This window comes from Terrapene carolina, unplaced genomic scaffold, assembly GCF_002925995.2.
Source record: "Terrapene carolina triunguis isolate 2854851 unplaced genomic scaffold, T_m_triunguis-2.0 Scaffold131, whole genome shotgun sequence".
In the NCBI taxonomy this organism is placed as follows: Eukaryota; Metazoa; Chordata; order Testudines; family Emydidae; genus Terrapene; species Terrapene triunguis.
Window position 1 is genome coordinate 18,174,564 of NW_020664482.1, and position 22,189 is coordinate 18,196,752.

The 22,189-nt window shown below is 41.5% G+C and overlaps 1 protein-coding gene across 4 annotated transcripts in view; it reads right to left on the reverse strand.

The window, feature by feature from the left end:
• Nucleotides 1-560: 560 nt before the first annotated feature.
• The window catches only part of DCX (doublecortin), a 101,885-nt gene continuing 80,256 nt past the window's right edge, over nt 561-22,189 (reverse strand). Inside the window, exons 5-7 of one of the 4 annotated variants that reach the window (XM_024217411.2) lie at nt 21,217-21,354; nt 6,941-7,038; nt 561-2,116 (exon numbers count right to left, since the gene is read on the reverse strand). In XM_024217411.2, coding sequence (XP_024073179.2) covers nt 2,060-2,116; nt 6,941-7,038; nt 21,217-21,354 — 293 coding nt within the window. In that variant the 3' untranslated portion in view covers nt 561-2,059. The remainder of the gene's footprint in view (nt 2,117-6,940; nt 7,039-21,216; nt 21,355-22,189) is intronic. The other 3 variants (XM_024217413.2, XM_024217412.3, XM_024217414.3) reach the window with 3 other exon arrangements.

The following is a 22,189-nucleotide window of genomic DNA, read 5'->3' on the forward strand; positions in this document are numbered from 1 at the left end:
TGTTCACAAAACTGTCCTTCCCCAACAAGAAGCTTTAACCAGGAAAGAACATGAACCCTCGTCCATCTGCATTGAAGTCAAATATTTTAATGCAGTAGGTCAAATGGGCACTTAACCCCAAAGTGGTCAGAGGGTTACACATTTAAATTAAGTTTTTCGTGAGAACAAATGATTTCTCATGCAAAATTGTGGGTGCAAATAATTGTGGGCTCAAGACTGTAGGTGCAAATTTGGTGCAAAATAACTCAAACCTCTGGGTAACTCCAATGTTTGTTTTGGATCATCTCACACGCAGCTCTTTTTGCTTTTTTTTAAAAAACCACCTTGCATTTTACACATCATCATAAAAGATGCAGCCAGTACAGAGTGTTAATGGTAGCAATGGAAAAAACAAAAAATATGGAATGGCATCCTGGCACAAATGAACAAAACGGTGTCATCCTATTGCCAAGCATTCGTGTAGCATCCAATATCACAACTTCATAATTCATTCTAATGACCAGGGATTGCAAGGACATAAAATAATCTGCATATCTGCTGAAACAAAGTTAAAATAAAAGTAAAAACAACAACAACAAAAGGTTTATTTGCAGTACTGTACCCAGGTAAAGTTTTGTAGTAGTCAGGTTCACTGAAAGAACTAACCTATGCCAGTAAAGCCTAAGCATAGTAAAAACCACCAGCATTTTGTAAATACATGAACTTTGCATCCTGCAGGAGTCATTAGTAATTAATAAAAGTGAAAGGTTTCTCTAAATTCCATACCAGTTTGTTTCCCCCCAATATGAGTTTCTTAAAATACCGTCTTTGAATATCACAAAATTCCATTTGTAATATAATTAGAGCATCTGACCATAGTTAGGGGTATTGAATTGTATAGACCAAAAATGCAAGTTTAAACATTACAAAAAAACTATCAAAACATTCATTATTTTGAATTGACTTCTCTTCTGTTTGGCAGTGATGACATGATTTCTAAACACAGTTATTACTGTTTTGCAATTGGCTTTTTTTTTTGTAAATTTTTCTGAATGTGTTTTTTAAACAAAAGAAAATCACCAGCTTTTATAAAAAAGGAGCTTGAATACTTACTCCCAAAACACAGATACAAGTTTTTTTTTTTTTTTATAAAAAGTGTATTGGTTTCTTGCTACAAAAAGCGACCTAAAGGTGTCAGACCTGAAAACAAATTCTCACAGTGTTTTCAGTGTTGGCTGTTTACAAGGCATTAATATTATAAGCAGAGATAGAGAGATACCATATGGCAGGTATAATAACTTGATATCAGCCAGCATTATCTTTGGGTTACATGAGAAACCTGGTTCACCACTCAGCTGACATGTATATATATCTTTGCTTATTTATTAGAAAATGACCCAATACATAAATTTATAATGTAATCACTGTGCTATAAAAACTTTACTTAGCATTTTATGCAGCATTTCTGAATCTTGTCCAAACTCCTTTGTTTCACATTCTGCTGGCATCTTAAGCATCTTTTACCAGAGCAACAAGTCATCTCTCTCCCTACCCTTCAGCAACAGAAATTGGTGCTAGACAGCATGCAGGTGCTAAAACCAGGGATGCAAAATTAGAAGCAGATCTGCTTTCAGAGAGCTGCTAGCATTCATCAGCATTTTGAAAAGGTGGAGATTAGTATTTGTTTTCTTTTAGCTTTAGAATTGATCAGCGAAAGATTTATTTATGTATTTCTAGTGGGAACTGTCAACTTTTCTGCAGTCAATAGTAAACTCAAGAACTTAGAGCAGAAGAAAAACATTGAAGTAAAGGGGAAATGCATGAGATCATTGGTGTCAGATTGCTGGCAATGCCCATTTTGCATCCCTATATAATTACTCAGAAGGATGGTATCACTCTATCCCTATTAGTTGATAGGTGTCGATTTGTGGCACGGAGGAAAAATCACAGAAAAAAAATGACATATAACTTTGTGTCCTTTGATTTGAAAGTACCAGTCACCTATCTGCTTCTTTTGGCAGAAGTACTGTACTGTATTTTAAACATAGCTTGTACTAAGGACAATTAGCATTGTGTTCCTTTACATGGAATCTCCAAGGGAATCAGAGTCATCCAAGGACAGAGGCAGGTACAAGTCCTGTAAGAAGAAAGAAGAAAGTGTTAACTCCCACAATCAGTTTCCAACTTAATCTTATAGTAAGGAGACAGCTCTATGATTCAATTCAGTGGAGTACCACTTCCTGTGAACAAGGTTGAAGTCTTCTTCATGGGACTACAAAGGGACAAACCTATTGTCTAAGGAGTTCAGGACTGAAACCATAGCAGATTTCATGCCTGGTGGAGCAGGAAGATCTCGTTAACAAAAGGCAGTGGTAATTTGAGAAGAACCTTTTAGCCACTTCTCACTCAGTGTCAATCTGTGCTAGATTTTGCAAGAATCAATAGAATCTTTTGTGATCCAGGTCAGCTTGAACCTAGGTCCAGAATAAAGAGTCTTACCTTTATTTGATAGCTGCCCCTATGCAACTTCTCTAGAACAGCTGTCTCTAGAGAGTTGAGGGGGCTATTACATGCTCTATCAGATGGTCTTTATTTCAAGCCCATAATAATTATACATGATGGAATTAGAAATTAGTCCAGGCTACCACATCTGGCTCTGGCTCTGGATATGAACTCCAAAGTTCCAATTTTAGGCTTTGATCTGGTCCCACCTCTTAAAAGGTCCCATATGGATCCATGTATGCAAACTATCACTAAAGAAGGCTAAAGCTCTCCTTGTTCCTTACTGAATGCTGTGTTATGCACAGAGAGGGGCTATTATCAAAACACAGCAAAGCACAAAGAATTTTACGGGGGGGGGGGAGGTTCTATACACACCTCAAGCCTCAAAACATTGGTTGGGATGGGGGATTTCCTAAGAGAACAGATAAAAGGGAAAGATAAAGCTCTTTATCAAGCACTAGAATAGCTCCTGGAAACAAACCGATGACACATGAAAGGTTACATTCATGTCTACGGTTAGTTCAGTGGAGAAGCCTGTTGTTGATCAGCTCTGCTCTCAGTAATCACCGTCAATTGTAAATTTTCTATGGGAATTCACTAGAATGGTCCAGAGCCAACTAGGCAACAAACATAAATAAAACATTAAACAAGGTGAGTTTATAATTTTAGTTATAAGCCTGGATGGGGGGGGAACCCCAACCCCTCCAATATTTGAAAAGTATTTTCATATCGTTGATTACTGAGGTATAAAAAGGAGCCTTAAACACCTGAAAAATACATGAACAACCGCTGTGTACAGGCTGTGGGCCAGGAGATGCCCCCATGAGACAAGTGACTGATTGTTACTTAACCCCTGCTACTTTCACCAGCAAGAGGTATTTTCTACAGGGATTATGTGACCGAGGAAGTGTTTGTACAGCACTATTAAAGATCAGGCATTCTATAGGAATCGCTAAGAGCTACTTTTGAAGCCTACGCCTTGCACTTTGCACACACATCCGACTGTACCAGCAGAAGAGATTGTGCACTTGTTTTGTGTGTACTAACACCCAGATGTACAGGGAAATGCCCTTTTGCATGCACTAAATTGATTCACACACACTTTGGCAGCCACAGTCAGTTGCATGTGAAAAAGTGAGAATGCAAATTCAAAGACCAGACAGCCTGGCTAAAAATTTGGTATTAAGGACCTAATCCAAAGCCCACTGACATCAATGGGAGCCTTTTCATTGACTTCAGTGAAGTCAGGCCCTAGAAGTCCATGCTGAACATGCTCATTTCATCGTAAGAATGTACGTTACAATAACATTAAGAATCTGACTGAAATATGCGAAGTGCCTAGATTTTCAGACGCTAGTCTCCAGCTCATGCTTCCCCAGCTTCACTGGATATTATGTATGTCTAAGGTGTAGGGATCTCTGGGAAGTACTGCTCCGCTGGTATGACTCCACTGTCCCAAAGCAGGGGCCATGCCTTAAGGTCCTACATGCTATGTAGTTCATCAAAGCAACTGAAATTAATGGGAGACTTTCCATTGATTTCACTGGGCTTTTATTCAGACCCATAATTACTACAGGCCAGATTCTAATCCCATTACTCACCTTGATCCCCAGTCAACCACCCTAATCCTCAAATAGAGACTACTCAAAGAATAATGCACCACTCAAAGTGAGTAAGGATTGCACAGAATGGCCCATAATGAGCAATGGGATTCTTTTCATTGGCTTAGTCAACTCCTGACTAAGCTGATTTTCAGACCTCATTGTCTTATGATTATTCCAAGGTTTTGTTTTAATTCAGCCCCCTCTACCGCAGACTCAGACTGCCAGGGCCATTTGTTTATTCAATTACATTTGAGTGCCAAAAGTAGGGTGGTGTCTGTAATTTTAAAAAAAGGACATTTCTTTAAATTGTTCACTCCCAGCCTTTAGCAATGGGGCCACACAAACCTGAAAATCAGAATCTGTTCAAGAAATGTGCTCCTGAATACATCCAAATTTCAGCCCAAAGTGCTTTATTTCCACCGGCTTAAACCCTCCATGCATCAAAGGTCAATTAAAATGTTATATCCATTACTAGTGACTGCCTCTACTATGTTGATCTGGTTACATACTGAAGCGTAAGACTAGCCCTCAGCCATGAGGAAGTAAGGAGGCATGAGGAATGTTGATCATTGTTCTTCTTTACTAAGAGACCCACCTGTTTTCAATAAAAAAATTTATATTCCTCTGATTTCAGAAAATGCACAGCAGCGATTTAACCAAGTAACTGCCTAATTCTTTTGTAGGGCTCTCTCTGAGAGTTGGAGACTGTCAGAGAGATAAAGAAAACCACCTGCGACTGGAGAGCAGAAGAGTCAGGTAATGAAGAGGACTGTTTATTTCAAAGGAAGATCTAGGATGAAATCCTGATCCCCTTGAAGTCAATGGCAAAACTCCCATTGACTTCAATGGGTCTAGAATTTCACCCCTGAAATTAACAATTAGCATGTGTTTTATATTCAGTGAGGACACCTTGGAGAAGAGGATACCCAGTCTGTGGGGTAGCGTAGCTCAGAAAAGAGATCAGAGGAAGCCAGTGGGAAAGACAAACTGGATGCAGTCAAAAGGGTGGCTGAGCAGCAGAACCAGTTACTGTGAGTGCTGAGGGACCCTTTAACAAAAGATCCACCTGTGGTCATAGATGACAGCGGCACAAGTTCACAGATATGTAACAAAATTCCCTGCTGCCCTTCCGATGACATGGTAAATGAAAGGATGTTACCAGGAAAAGCAGTCATTGCACCAGAAGGGAATTATCACAGAATGTAATTACACAGTAATTCGTAGCCTGTAAAATACAGCATGACCTAAAGTTATTGTTTTTTAAATTTCCTTATAAGGCAATATTAGGTTCACTACTTAGAAGTGCACATTTCTTTCATTGTGTAAAGTTGCCAGCACTTTAGGCTTTTCAAGATAGAAAGGTTTACTTGAAGAATGTGCATATCACTACACCAGAAACTATTTCAGAGTGATACAGTTTAAGGACACAATTATCCTCTCGGATCCACACTGGGGATCTATATCAGGGGTCATTCTCTCTGTCTTGGAAATAGAGGGCATGGATCAGTGATCTATGGCCCATCCTACCACTACACCCCAGAGCTATGGGTTTAAGTCACAGAAAGGTCGGTTCAGCCCCTTCATTTGTCTGGGGGTTATAAACGGAGTTCCGTGCAGTTTTGGATGTGATCTTAAAAGCAACATCTTATCTCTACTATGGGGATATTAAGGATTTCATGACACTACTTGTAAGAGCAGGAATTTGCCACAAGATCTTTGGCCAAAATGTAATTTCCTCATCTCCCCTCCCACCCAGAATTATACACCATCCACCTAAAGGTGGATGTATTTCAGCAGTGCTGAAAGTATGACATTTGTAAAGAGATTTGGGATCCTTTCAGATTGAAAGGACTTTACAAACATAAATATTGTTATTAAGTAGCTCACACGGAACTCCCACCTATAGCACTGGTAGTCCGGCAAGACGGTCTAATGCAAAATATGTGATACTGAGAATAAGTTCAAACCAACAGCTGAGATCCAAACAGTCCCCTAACTTTAGGGAGCTTCTCATCTGGACTCGGTTCTGAATTCTGCAGTTTGGGTCCAGTTTTAACCTGTATGGCAGATTACAGACCTTCACCGGCGGTTAGAGTTTTGCCCTAAAATTTTACAACTACTAGAAATTTGAATTGACAGGTAAGAAAATGCAGCACTGTGTGAATTTAGTGCTAGTGAAAGGTACTGGATTAAGTGCTTAGAAAATGAAGGGCTTTGTTCTGTGTTGCATGTATAGAGTGAGAACCCCAGCTGTGGTTCCATAGGAAATTCTGGTGTAACTAAGTAACACCCATCCTGATTCTCCATTAGCTTTTGCGGCAGCGGTGTGCAAGTGTTGACGACAGCTCTGATGGACAGTGAGAGGGGCCAAAGTTGTGGGCCTTGCATTTCCTTCTGTTCATTTATTCCTTGCAGCAGAGGTTCACTGGGATATACCAATCCTTGATTTGTTGGTCTTGTTCCTGTTGTTCAGGGGAACGTGGAGAGAACCACACGTACCAAACTGACTGTATGTGAAAACAGGCACAAGCCGTTCCTAAGGCCAATGCTAAAAACAGCTGCAGAGGAAACAACCATCTGAAACAGCCCTCACTTCTGTTACATTCAGTAAAAAGCTTCCCAAAGTCAGCGCTACTGACATTATGCCGTATTAGCCTACAAAGTGCATTTACAGGTACTCACGGGGGATTTTTAATCTTTGAAAACAAAAAGATTCTAGGTAATGGGCCAGATTCTCTGAGGGTGTAACCCATGGAGTTATGCCACCCAAGAACGTGGCTTTGTTTTAGCCATTTTGTCTCTAGGTCTAGGTATATGTAGCTAGGAACAGTTTTAGTAAGGTATAAGAAACGTAATACCTTGTGCTTACGGAGGCTCCCTGGACTGGTAGGTGTGGAGATTGGAGACTGCTTGGATTTGGGTGTAGACAGCTGACTGCTTGATGTTCCATTTGCTGTCATAAAATAAGACAGAAGTCAGCAATGAATTCACAACGAAAAGCAAGAAGCAGATTATTTCTCTACTTCAGGGAGATGGAGAACATTCAGACCGATAACATCTAAAGGCTTCAGTTTATTTCATCTATAATTCAGGCAGGGAACAAAAAATCAAAAGAACAAAATAATTATTCACTGGATTGAATGTTTCAGCAGTTCTAAATACAGGGCATTGCCACAGCTGAGAGGCAATATTTTACTTTATAAATATTATCCCACTATAAAAACCCACTGTAAGACTTCCAGACTTTCAAGCAGTTTAATACCATTTAAACGATGCAGTACTTTGAGTTATCAGTGAAAATCAAAGTCTGCAATGGCCTAGATCGCGAACTTTAAATATTATCCAATGAGTTCATACATTTGCTTAAAATGTATATAAAACTCAGTCTCTTGAGCTCATGGACTGCACTTAGTGCTAAGGACCCTTGAAGTGCCGGCCACCATGTGGGCACAGACATAGCTACACCCATTTGCCCACTGCTCAGGCTGGGGAGTGGGCAAGTGCATGGAGGCATTAATACTGTACCCTCCTGAAGGTGGTGGAATGAGAGTACATTTCCAGTAGCTCCCCTGCAAAGTAGCTTCGCTCTGCACCCAGCACTGGCCTGTGTGTCGAAGCTACAACCTGGCCTTCTGGGTTTTCGTAACCACTAAAGAAAACAAAAATCTTCCCAACTTTTATAAATCATTAAATAAAGTAAACTTCATTTAAACCTAACCTCTGAACAAAATGTTAGCGGGTTGGTCTGTGCTGTCTTCATATAGCCTAGTAGTGAAATGGCTGCGGTCCATGCCAGAGACAGCTATTATAGATGTATAGGGTAAATAAATAAATAAAAGTAAACACCAAATTACAGCAAATAACAAACAAAACAAAACACCGTGACCAAAAAATGAAATGAGGGAAAGGAAAAATCTTACTGCCACCGATGTTCTTTAAAGTAGCGCATAACTTGGAGTATTATGAAGCGTCATGGTAAATATTTCATAAGGATATGTTTCCTTCGTGTGAATTTGGTAATGTTTTTGCTAGATTCTATATGCTGTGCTTCAATTCCGGGGAGACAGACCCTGATTCTGCTCTTGTTCACATGGCTTTTAATGGCGCAACTCCATTGGTTTTGGTGGAAGGGAATTCAGAGTCAAGCTGGCTATGTCTAAGTAGATTATTTTTTGGGGTCCTTCAATTCTGAGTAATCCAAGAAGGAGTAGGCTGGAGGCGTTACTTAAACAAGTATTAAAAATACATTTCCCATTCAAGTCTACATAAAATCATATCAAAAAACAATCCATGATGCTTATTCCTTCAGTACAATCCCCAAAACTAAAAAATCAAATGTTCTGATTGTTGCTTTCTTAAATGGCATTAAACATTGCTAACGTTCCATATACATACATTAAACAGAATGTTCCTTTGCCAAGAAAACAAACAACATTTTTTTTATTAAATTGAAGTTTTACATACAAGGAAAGAAAAGTACAAAGATAGGACTGGTCGTCTTCTTATTTGGGTGTGCCTAATTTGTGCCCACAGTTACTATGACTGCGAGTAGATGCATGCCAGGATGGCAAAAATTAGGCACTTGGGATTAGTGCATGAAATCATGGCAATTGCGTGTGCAAATGAACATAAATTTGAGTGCGTAAATTGTCTGAAAATCAGGCCTATCCAATTTATAAGGCATAATATTGTGAACAGTGGCAGGCAGGGTGTATGGTGTATCAAATTTTAAAGATCAGAAAAAGGAGTGAAAAATAAGTGTTTAGATAAATAGCATCAAAGTACCTAAAGTGGGAGAAAATGACATTTATACCCAGTTTAAGACTTCTTTATACCTTCAGAGCCATGTGAAGGGGCCTTAGCAGAAATGAGAATTAGGCCCCATATCTGTGGTACTTACACCTATGAAGTCATCTGGAGTTTTGCCTGGGCAGGGACCTGAGCCTCACCTATTGCAATACTAATTCTATATTACAGTTCTGGGCCAGCCTAAATAGGGTTTGTGGCCTAAATCTATACGTATATACACTCAGTGACCTCACAATCATAGAAATGTAGGACTGGAAGAGACCTCAATAGGTCATCTAGTCCAGTCCCCTCCACTGAGGCAGGACTAAGTATTATCTAGACCATCCCTGACAGGGTATTTGTCTAATCTGTTCCCACAACCACCCTAGGTAATTTGTTCCAGTGCTTAACTACCCTTACTGTTAGGAAGTTTTTCCTAATGTCTAACCTAAATCTCTCTTGCTGCAATTTGAGCCCTTTACTTCTTGTCCTGTCCTCAATGATTAAGGAGAACAATTTATCACCCTCCTCTTTATAACAGCCTTTTATATACCTGAAGGCTGTTATCATGTCCTCCTCCCATCTTCTCTTCTCCAGACTAAACCACCCCATTTTTTCAATCTTTCCTTATATGTCATGTTTTCTAGACCCTTTAATCATTTTTATTGCTTTCCTCTGGGCTTTCTCCAATTTGTCCACCGTGCCAAGAACTGGACACAGTATTCCAGCTGAGGCTGGATCAGTGCTGAGTAGAATGGAAGAATTACTTCTTGTGTCTTGCTTACAACTCTCCTTTGGATACATCCCAGAACGATTGCCTTTTTTTTTTTGGCAACATTACACTGTTGACTCATATTTAGTTTGAGATCCACTGTAAACCAACCCCCCCTTTTGCCCCCCAATCCTTTTCTGCAGTACTCCTTCCTAGGCAGTCATCATTTCATGATGTTTACTCACTTAACCTGTCACCCTCATGGTTATTTCAGCTCCTGGACAGAATGCAGAGTTCTGGGATCAGGTTTTTACCACTTCCTAGCCTGCTCCTCCTGAGTCTGAATAAGGACTGACTGAAAACTGAGTAAAGTCTTCAAGATTTGCCCCAGTAGGAATAGACTACCAGGCCTATATACAGGGCTGATCTCATTCTGATTAGTATTACTTTGCAGCCTATGGCTCCCATCTAGCAAAACAACGGAGCATATACTTAACTTCAAGCACATGAGTTCTGCCGTTGACTTCAGCGGGACTGCTCACATATGTAAAGATAAGTATCGGCTTGATCCTGCACTCACTGAAGTCAATGGCAAAGCTCTGCATTGATTTCACTGGTGTAGGATAACGTCCTGTGTTTACGTGTTTTGCTGGATTAGGGCCAGTGTGCTCAGCACCTTGCAGGATTGACCCATAGGCACATGTTTGAGAATCCATTATGCCTCTCTCCGATTGCCAGCCAGAATTTGGGGCCTCGTCTTCATATTTCCGTATGAGGAACAATCCCGGTACTGTACCCATAGCGGTCTGTGTTTCCACCACAACTTTCATTCATTGTTTCAATCCATTGGCATCCTCTGTCAATAGTTTCCCTCCATTCATTTCACATTGTTAGTGTAGTAAGGTGTTTTGTGTAAGTGCTGTGCTAAGAATGAATCCCTTTTTATGTGGTTTTGTGTTTTGCCATTAAAATATTTGCTGAATGTTTTTTGTTCCCAATTACCACTTTATAATCATAGTGTTTTAAAAATAAAAATAAAATCCTGAGAACCTATCTGCAACAGACAGCCTCATAGGGATATTTACTTCCCCATGTTCACCATTAAAGCCAAAGACTGGAAAAGATCCCTCCCCTATTGAGTGAATAGGGGAGCTGATTAAATTTAGGCTGCGTTAAATTAGGCCCCAGTAACAATACAATATGCAGGATGCAGTGAAAGGCTTTGACGAGCTGCTTTAATGATTGTGGTTGGTGCAAGGTTGGGGGAGGGCTCCTGTTCCTCCTCTCACACCACTTGTGCACCTAGGCCCATTTCAGCCTAATTCTTTACTTCTGTGGCTCCTAACTTTCTTGACATTCTGCCCTTGAAGTCCCATTGCTGCTCCATTCCTGCAAAGTCACAATGGCTTCCCCACCCCAGACCCCAGTTTTGAGATCTAGAATTGTAAATTCTTTGGAATTTCTGGTCAGACGACAGAGTAATTTATTCTCCAATGAAGCAATCCTATTCTGAGTCCCTGAGACGCTCCTGACTCCCCACTAACTTCTGGGCAGTTGCTTTCATTTTTAAGATGGCCTCAGGTATCTTCTCTATCTACACTTCATCTACGATGCTTTTTAATACCAATTTTAGCAAATATCTTTGAGATAATGCAAGTTACATGTTAACATGTGGATGTGAGTCCAAGAGTGTCTAAACTGGTGCAACGCTCATGCTGTAGGGACCGGAAGAAAGTATATGTCATATCAGTGTAGATTTATTTGACTCGCTTCTGACTTTGGCCCTTTATTTTTGTAACGTACATTTGTCAGTATCATTTCATCTCTGTATTCAATGATATTCTGAGGGGCGGATAGGTAGAGAGGTCAGGTCACCATTAATAGCCTCTCTTTTCATTACAAATTTGTACCATTTGGGAATGAGATTTCTATTAAAATATGGTCAAAATACTGGTGTGCAGAGAGCTGGGGAATGGAGTGACCTTACAATTCACTTCAAACTATTCTGCAGTAAAAAAGAACTTTGGTCAACTGTATTGGAAAATAGGATAGATTGCCTACTGGCCATGGTCAATCACTCTACTTCACCCTTGAAAGCTGAGCAGATTAGCATTTAGAGCAGATGCATAAAAGTTTAGTTTATTAACTATACAACATAAAATATAAACTGAAGACAATTCAGACAAATAGATTTTAGATCTCCGGCAGGTTTGTTTAGCGGGGGATCTTGGCTTTTCTATTATGTAAGCCGGTGGGTAAAATAGCTCTAACCTACTCAGTGTTATATGGAAATCCAACTCTAACTTTGAAATGGTCTCTTTGGGTACATCTTCACTAACCGCCGGATCGGCGGGTAGTAATCGATCTATCGGGGATTGATTTATCGCATCTCTTCTAGATGCGATAAATCGATCCCCGAATGCGCTCCCCGTCGACTCCGGAACTCCACCAGACAGAGAGGCGGAAGCAGAGTCGACAGGAGCCGCAGACATCGCTCCCGCGTTGTGAGGATGGGAGGTAAGTTGATCTAGGATACGTCGACTTCAGCTACGCTATTCTCGTAGCTGAAGTTGCGTATCTTAGATCAATCCCCCCCCTCCGCCCCCCGTGTAGTCCAGCCCTTTTTGTACTGTTATTGTTGATCCTGAGACAGAAAGTAACCCCTCCTTACAGGAAACACACACACACACACAAAGAAGTAAAATGAGATTTCTTTGCAGTGTCAACATTTTCCTTCTCGCAAACAGAGAACTGGTAGAATTGCTAATGTTCAGGCATCAATGGACAGCAAAAATATGTAATTGCTGCAAGGGAGGAGAGAAATTCCCTAATACAATAAGACATAAGTGCTAGAGCAATGCTATTAATATTTGATGAGCACTGGTGAAAAAAGGACATTTAGTCAGCAATCTGACGAGATTGCTGTATAGCAATAGGGATATTCATGTACTGTTGGGAAATAGATCTGATTTTCTCTCTGCTTTGTAGTAAAAATCCCATTCATTATCATACTTTAAAAAATGTATTCTGAACTCAAATGGGACTAAATAGTGAGGTGTTAGAGCCAGATCCTAACTCAGTGGTGGGCAACCTGCAGCCCGCGGGCCGTACGCAGCCCGTCAGGGTAATCCACTGGCGGGCTGTGAGACAGTTTGTTTACATTGACTGACCGCAGGCACTGCCACCTGCAGCTCCCAGGGGCCGCGGTTCGCCGTTCCTGGCCAATGGGAGCTGCGGGAAGCGGTGGCCAGCACATCTCTGCGGCCCGCACCACTTCCCACAGCTCCCATTGGCCGGGAACGGCAAACCGCAGCCACTGGGAGCTGCGGGCAGCCGTGCCTGTGGATGGTCAATATAAACAAACTGTCTCGCGGACTGCCAGTGGATTACCCTGATGAGCCGCGTGCAGCCTATGGGCCGCAGGTTGTCCACCACTCTCCTAACCGGTCAAACTGGTATAGCTCTTTTGAAGTCAATACAGCTATGATGATTTACGTTAGCTGGGGATCTGGCCCTGTATAGAGTCATAAGAGTTTAGAGTTTAAGGCCAGATCATCTAGTCTGACCTATCACAGGCTACCAGCACCTATATGCATAGCTCCTGGAAAACCAGACTTTATAATCAACTTTCAGAATTAATGAATGGTTGAATACAAATTAAGCCTTTATTGTTTATATGTATAAAATATTATATATGCCTGTGCAATCTTAGTTCAGCCCCCTTATGATGCAGCCTTTAACTACATGATTACATATTATTTTTTCATTCAGTGCACAGGATGGACTGTGCTCTAGGGATGAATCAGGGTTGTGCAGTGAAAGAGGCTATTGTCTGTAAGACACCTGCCTCATTTGTTGCAGAAGATGGAAGGTGGACAGTGAATGAGGCAGGGACTGCAGGGAGAGAAAGGACAGTCTCATGGTTAAGGCAACTGACTGCTACTCTGCTGAACTGGATTCTATCTCCTCAGCCTCTGTCACAGAGTTCCGGTATAAAGCTGGGGAAATCACTTAAACCAAATTTTCCCCAGATGGTCACTAATTGTGTGTTCCTCATTTTCTGGATTCCTGACATGAGGCCTTGCAGTCTGATTTGCAGAAGTGCTGAGTACGTACAGCTGCAAGTGAAGTCAATGGGAGCTGTGCTTTAAACATAAAGTGCTGTATAATGCTAAGTACTTTGAAAAATCCGGGCCTAGGCATTTCAAATGGAGCACCCAAAATGAATGGTCAATCTGATATTAATCTCTTTGTGCCTCACTTCTCCATCTGTAAAATGGGATAATAGTCATTCTTTGTGAAGCACTCAGATACTATAGTGATGAGTGCCATAGAAAAGACAATGAGGACATTAATAATTCTGTATTAAGAGCAGGGTTTGTATAGTAGGCAGTAGTAATGCCTGGGACCAAACAATACGGATAAAATAAAATAGTAAATAGCTACTTTTCAGTGACCACTGTCAATTTTTCACACTGAAGGAGGCAGGGCTCCTATGGAAAAAATAGTATGTGATCATGTAATTAAAGACTATCATAATACATGCACAAAAAGGGGCAGAATTCAGATTGCATGGGCAACCTTAAATCAGAGATTTCCTGACTTTGGAGTGCTTGATTTTACAACCTTAACATTCTTTGAACGTAGCTTTTAGCATGTAATATCGCCATACAGTATATAGTGTAGCTTGATGGCTAGCTGGAGCGTAAGTGGAAATAGATAGCAAGCTGGTTTGAGCAATATTGTGCATAATCCCAAAGACATCTGCTGCCTTTTTAACACATTCATTTAAAATAACCCTTGGGAGTCAGGTCTGCAGTCAGGCCTGATTGATGTTCTGTATCTGTTCTGCTAATTGTTGCTGCCTTGTGGAAATGCGTTTGTCGCTCTATCCCATTAGAGAAGCAAGAAATTAAAGTCCAGAAACAGTCCTTGGCTGATCTGATCATTGGTTCCCCGAGCCAAAGTCAATCCTAGGCCACTAGACACTGTAGCTAGAAAAGGTCATATTTAAATTTAAACTCAATGCCCTGCTGATCTCCCCTGTGAGTCACTGAGGGCATGCCGATGTTAATCATTTCTTGCCGGAAAAATCATAGACTCCCCCGTCCCAGAACAAATATTTGTACAACTGAACCCTGATCTGACACATGAATTCTACCAAAGGCAAAAACTCCAAAAGAGTGAAAAGGCATGACAGAATGATTTCTTCAAGCCTGAAAATAAAACATTGATTTTATAGAATCATAGGACTGGAAGGGACCTCGAGAGGTCATCTAGTCCAGTCTCCTGCACTCATGGCAGGACTAAGTATTATCTAGACCAACCCTAACAGGTGTTTGTCTAACCTGCTGTTAAAAATCTCCAGTGATGGAGATTCCACATCCTCCCTAGGCAAGTTATTCCAGTGCTTAATTACCCTGACAGTTAGGAAGTTTTTCCTAATGTTCAACCTAAATCTCCCTTGCTGCAATTTAAGCCCATTGCTTCTTGTCCTATCCTCAGACGTTAAGAAGAACAATTTTTCTCCCTCCTCCTTGTAACAACCTTTTATGTACTTGAAAACTTTATCATGTTCCCTCTCAGTCTTCTCTTTTGCAGACTAAACAAACCCAATTTTTTCAATCTTCCCTCATAGGTCATATTTTCTAGACCTTTAATCATTGTTGTTGCTCTTCTCTGGACTTTCTCCAATTTTTCCACATCTTTCCTGAAATGTGGCGCCCAGAACTGGACACAATACTCCAGTTGAGGCCTAATCCGCGCGGAGTAGAGTGGTAGAATTACTTCTCGTGTCTTGCTTACAATACTCCTACTAATACATCCCAGAATGATGTTTGCTTTTTTGTAACAGTGTTACACTGTTGACTCATATTTAGCTCGTGCTCCACTATGACCCCCAGATTGCTTTCCGCAGTACTCCTTCCTAGGCAGTCATTCCCATTTTGTATGTGTGCATCTGATTGTTCCTTCCTAAATGAAGTACTTTGCATTTGTCCTTATTGAATTTCATCCTATTTACTGCAGACCATTTCTGCAGTTTGTCTAGATCATTTTGAAGTATAATCCTATCCTCCAAAGCACTTGCAAGCCTTTCCAGCTTGGTATCATCCGCAAACTTTATAATTGTACTCTCCATGCCATTATCTAAATCATTGATGAAGATATTGAACAGAACTGGACCCAGAACTGATCCCTGCAGGACCCTACTTGTTATGCCCTTCCAGCATGACTGAGAACCATTGATAACTACTCTCTGGGAATGGTTTTCTAACCAGTTTTGCACCCACCTTATAGTAGCTCCATTTAGGTTGCATTTCCCTAGTTTGTTTATGAGACGGTCATGCGAGACAGTACCAAAAGCCTGACTAAAGTCAAGATATACCACATCTACCGATTCCCCCCTATCCACAAGGCTTGTTAACCTGTCAAAGAAAGCTATCAGGTTGGTTTGACAGGATTTGTTCTTGACAAATCCATGCTGACTGTTACTTATCACCTTATTATCTTCTAGATGTTTGCAAATTGATTGCTTAATTATTTGCTCCATTATCTTTCCAGGTACAGAAGTTAAACTGAATGGTCTGTAATTCCCTGGGTTGTCCTTATTTCCCTTTTTATAGATTGGCTCTATATTTGCCCTTTTCCAGTCTTCTGGAATCTCTCCCGTCTTTCATGACTTTTCAAAGATAATCGCTAATGGCTCAGATATCTCCTCAGTCAGCTCCTTGAGTATTCTAGGATTCATTTAATCAAGCCCTGGTGACTTGAAGACATCTAACTTGTCTAAGTAATTTTTAACTTGTTCTTACCCTATTTTAGCCTCTGATCCTACCTCATTTTCACTGGCATTCACTAGTTAGACATCCAAACACCGCCAACCTACTTGGTGAAAACTGAGACAAAGAAGTCGTTAAGCATCTCTGTCATTTCCACATTGTCCATTATTGCTCTCTCCCCCCACCCCCGGCCCTCATTGAGTAATGGGCCTACCCTGTCCTTGGTCTTCCTCTTGCTTTTTGCTTCATACACACTATAGTTCTGATCCGAAAATATCTTGCTAAATCTGAGTTATCGTATGGGTTTAATGCCAACGGTTTAGGGGAGGAATTTTCTGGGAGTTTGGTAAATGTTACTGGTAAAGAAAGGGAGAGCAGGAGTGTGCTAAGAAAATAGTTTGGCCTCTTCCTATAGATTAGCTAACTCATTTTTGGAGGATACATTGAGAAGGTGGGATTTGGATGCCTCTAGATCAGGGGTAGGCAACCTCTGGCACGCGTGCCGAAGGCAGCACGCGAGCTGATTTTCATTGGCACTCACTCTGCCCGGGTCCTGGCCATCGGTCCGGGGGGCTCTGCATTTTAATTTAATTTTAAATGAAGCATCTTAAACATTTTAAAAACCTTATTTACTTTACATACAACAATAGTTTAGTTATAGATTATAGACTTATAGAAAGAGACCTTCTAAAAACGTTAAAATGTATGGCTGGCACCCAAAAACTTAAATTAGAGTGAATAAATGAAGACTCAGCACACCACTTCTGAAAGGTTGCCGACTCCTGCTCTAGATAGAGCCCTCATTTTGGAGGGAACTGAGTCTTCATGGTGCATCCAGGGTATGTCTAGACTGAAGGAGACAGAGTTTTCTGAAGAGAAACTCCCTCTGGCAGAAGGCAACAATGTGCCAGCAATTCCTGTTCTACTTCTAAGACCAGCTAGCCTGGATCATTGCAGCAGCAAGCGCCAACGATCGGGGTCGTGGCCCTTCCATGCACAGGCCTGATGCTTGTTTTTAATGACAAGTGTTCAATTGAAGGATTTTTTTTATCATTGTTAATTTGGGGAGGGGGTTGGGGCATGAGATCTGATCGTGTACATAGTTGGGTGAGACTCTGCAAGGGTTGCTATAATAAAAATTCCCAAAGCAGAGCAGAATAATCAGTACATTCCAGGTCACGTCAAGCTGACAGCGGCTATAATTAGGTTACTCAGAGACAGCCTTATATACCCGCCTTTTTATATTTTCTTAACTATTAACATGCAGCCATCTGCAAGCAGTTCTAACCGCAGTGACTGGAGCCAAGATAGCAAATACGCACCCAGTGTTTGGTGGCGCTCCAGGAAGGAATGCCATAGGTCCCAATGCACCTGCATAATCTGACAATTTACTGCATATCAATGGATACATGACCATAGTGAATATGGGACAGACTGCAGGGTTGTCTCAGGTCAATGACAAATAAGGGCTTAACTTCAGCTTGGTTCTCTCTCCTTGAGTTTGGGGGAAGATAATGAGGTAGAGCTAGAGATTCCAGGCCAATCAATCAGTTACCCCAGCAGGAAGGCACAAAAAATGATGGGCCAGGGGACAGAAGGAGAAGATGCCTTTGAACATGAAGGATGCCACACACAGTCATTCCAGCGCTGGGACTTTTCTGAGCTTGTGAGACCAGTTTAGTTTTTTTGTCTATACTGCTCTCCGATTATACAGAGATAAAAACCATCTCAAAGCTTTTTCTGTGAATCTTTCCATGAGTTTTTTCATCTGTGGATTACAGAGCACTGTGCAAGGATCGTAAGTATCACTACCCCCAAAAGAAGGGGAAAGGCTAAGTGATGTGCCCAAGGTCACAAACTAAGTCACTGGCACAGACAGGAATAGAACCCAGGTCTCCAGATTCCCATACCTATGAATTATCCAGGGTACCACCACTGCTTCATGTGTAACAAATGCTTCCAAATCCTTAATGTGGGGAATATTTTATATATGTCAACAAAGACAGATCAAAAGTGTTTCTAGAAACCAACAGTAGGGCAAGTGGACAACATTTTCAGGCTATCAAAGCTGCATCTTCAGGACCATCAGCACAAGAAGGCTGTGCTGGGGCAGTTCTCTCTACCAGCACTATATAAGCAACCTATTCCTTTTGTCCAATATCTGCAAACACCATTAATTTCCTTGTTGACAAATGAGCCACAGTACTGGAGGCAGAATTTGCCTTAAGATATATATTGTCTGTATGTATGAGGGTGTGGGCTCAGGTAAACACTCTTGAATGATGGCCAGAGGCAAATCCACTGCTGTGTACATTCTGATTTTTGTTGATGATGAATAACGTGTAATTTTCCCATCTGGTCTTGCAGAGAAATTGCATAATAAAGACGATAAACACACGGAAATATGTTCTATTCTATACAGGTTCTTATACCATGCTCATCACCATAATATCAGTGTAATGACTAGGGCTCGGGCGGCATTAAGGTCTACATCTATGTCAGAGGGCATCATACTGGTGCTCAGATACTGTGATGATGAGCATGGGTATAAGAACGTATGAATAATAGAACAGAATAGATTAGACACTGGGAAATTCCAACTTCCAATAAGAGAATAATGGAAAGAATGAGAGAGGAAACAAGTTTTACAAGTAGGGATAGGAGGTCTAATGAACTGCAGAAATATTAACTTACTTGAAGCAAAGATTCATTCTGCATTTTACTCAGATAAACTATGTGAGAACGGCATGAAAATGGGTCAAAATCTTTTATTCATAAGGACCTTACTCAGCATCATTTTTTGCTCATCTTGCTTGTCTCTTGTAATTTGGTACCACCAAGATCCAGCTGAGCCTATTGGCTGTTTATGAAATAGAGTGTTCTCTCTCATGTACTGTGTGCGTAAAGTCTGACTTAGTCAGCACTGTAAAGCCAGAGCCTTTATTACAAACTCAATGGAACAGAAAGGCAAGATGGTGTTCCTTTTTCTCTCCATCCTGACAAAACAACAAAGGATCTACTGATTACATTAACAGCACCAAAGAGTTCAGCTGGGTTTTTTTCTTATGAAACAGAACAGGCAACCATTTCTTTCCATATTGAGGACATGAAAATGTTAAAGGGTCACTGTCGAGAGGGATTAGAGGGATCTACTTGAAAGTTGTCTTTCATTGTTGGTCTTACCTCCAGACCATTTACTACCATATCCAGAAATGATAAGCAGTCCTAAATGTCCTACTTACTGATTTATATAATGCAAACAAACTATTGCATGTACCCTGTGTGACCCATCAGCAAAGCCATGATTCACCACTTTGTTCATACTGAGTTGCTCAGCAAGTAGGATATCAGCAATACAGAAGTTGCTACATCATGTTGGACTGTTTGTCTATATAGTCTACAGTTCTGGTTCTGGAAGAGATTAATTCCTGATCCTTTAGAGGAAGGCTTAAGTAATATCTCATAATGCATTCAGGACCTGATCCAAAGCCCAATGAAGTCAGAGTTCGTCCACTGACAATAGGCTTTGGATCATGCCATCAATACACTTAGACAAATATAGTATGTGTTTGGGATTGTAGCAAGGGTATGGGCTACATCAAAACTGGTTTTAAGAAAAGCACATGACGAATCAGGAAGGAAAGGAATATAATATGGGATCACCTTTTAGAGACAGAACAATTTTCAAACCATACAATTTTGACACTAGTTCCTTAATTTAACTTAGTATTCTTCTGTATTTTAAGAGCATCACAATAAAATAAATGAACTGCTTCTTGTGGAAAATATCATTAAAAACTAGTTATTAAAAGCTTTATTTCCAAAAAGCCTAAGATATTTCCAATGCAATGCAGTGGTCGGCTTTCTTTGGGCAAGTCACACACATTGAATTACAAGGCATAAAGGGGCTGGGAGAAGGAATGATGATTCTGGTCATGTATTCTATGAGGGTAGAAAGATTTTGTGCTCCCCTCTGGCATTTTGGGTAACCCTATTTAGACTGGACAGGCACCTTGGGACCTGCTTCTGAGGGGGGTCTGCCACTGTAATTAGAGGCCATTCCCTGCATCTCCTGGAGGAAGTATTCTGATGGATAATATTAACACCCTAGGCCCACTGTTCCTATAATATGATTTCACCAAGTATCAGTTATTAGAGTTGTAATGTTCAGGCTTGGCTTCAAATTGCACCAGGTACATATATACCCCTATCACAGGTGTGCTACATGGGCAGTTGCTAGACAACCTGCCAGTTTCTATCCTGGAGGGATAGAGGCATATCCCACACTACTGAAACATGAAAAGCTACTGTAGCAAATAAAGATTTCCATTTTATTTACTTCCAGCTCTGGGCAGGTGCCTCTGTATCATTTTAAGGAGTCTATGGCCGGCTTCTGCAATGGGCAAGGTTCTTAGTTTTCTTAAATAGGGATTAGACAGGCATATTTCCAGACTACATAATTATTAACACTCACATTGCACAGGAGGTTATTTTAAATCAAAGTACATCTAAGAGAAAAAAAACACATCTACTCTGACAAAATTGGATCTCGCTATGCCTCAGTTCCCCATCTGTAAAATGGGGATAAATAATATTCCCTTTCTCTCACCTTCATTGTCTTGTCTATTCAAGACTGTAAGCTGTTTGGAGCAGGAGCCGTATCTTACTGCGTGTTTGTACAGGGGCTACAATAATGGAGCCCTGATCTTAATTGGAATCTTTAGACATTATCACCATGCAAATAAATAAAAACAACAGGAAATGCCTGAGGTCACTGTATTGAAAGATACATGGCATTTGTTTCCTTGTGTGGATGGAATCAATATTCATCCACCGGAAAACAATCACTCACCATCTTGATGGTTACCTGAATCGGCTGGAGACTTGCTCCGGCGCATGGGGGCTGGACTCTTTGCTGAGCTCTTCTGAGGGGTTGGGGATGACTTGGTGCCTGGAGTGGTCGGAGGATTCCCTTTCATTACACGGCACTCTAATAAAATAAATGACAAGCATATTTAGTTCTCTTATTGACTTTAATTGCTAGGGGCCCTTTACCCTGTGGAAAGCACCGAGGGCACAAGGTGTGTACAGTATTGTAAATCTAATGAAAGAAATACAAAACCGCACAGCACTTCATATTTTCAATTTGCTTTACAAACACTGGGGAAGATTCAACCCCTCTGAGCACAGGAGGCAGCTGGCATTCCCACGCAGCTCTCAGATTCGCCCTGGGGAAGGGCAGCGTTAAAATCCAGCAGAGCTCGCTTGTCAGAGGTGCTGATTCAGTGCCTGCCTAGGTCAGTTTCGTTCCCCTGGCAGAGTGGGGTTGCAAGTGGTTTGCACTCAGGGGCGGCTCTATGTTTTTTGCCGCCCCAAGCACGGCAGGCAGGCGGCTTTCGGTGGCGTGCCTGCGGGCGGTCCACTGGTCACGCGGATTCGGCGGCATGCCTGCAGGAGGTCCGCCGGTGCCGCACCATCGGCATCCTCACCGCCGAATTGCCGCCGAAGCCGCGGGACCGGCAGACCTCCCGCAGGCATGCTGCCGAAAGCCGCTTGCCTGCTGCCCTCACAGCGACCGGCAGGCTGCCCCCCGTGGCTTGCCGCCCCAGGCACGCGCTTGCTGTGCTGGTGCCTGGAGCCACCCCTGTTTGCACTTCTATGCTCTTACTGCAGGCAAACTTACCACTGGCATGGCCCTACAGCCTCGGCTGTGCTGGTTTCCACTGGCTCACTCTAAGGCCTGGTCTACACTAGGCTTTTATGTCGAATTTAGCGCCGTTATATCGAATTAACCCTGCACCCGTCCACACCAGGAAGCCATTTAG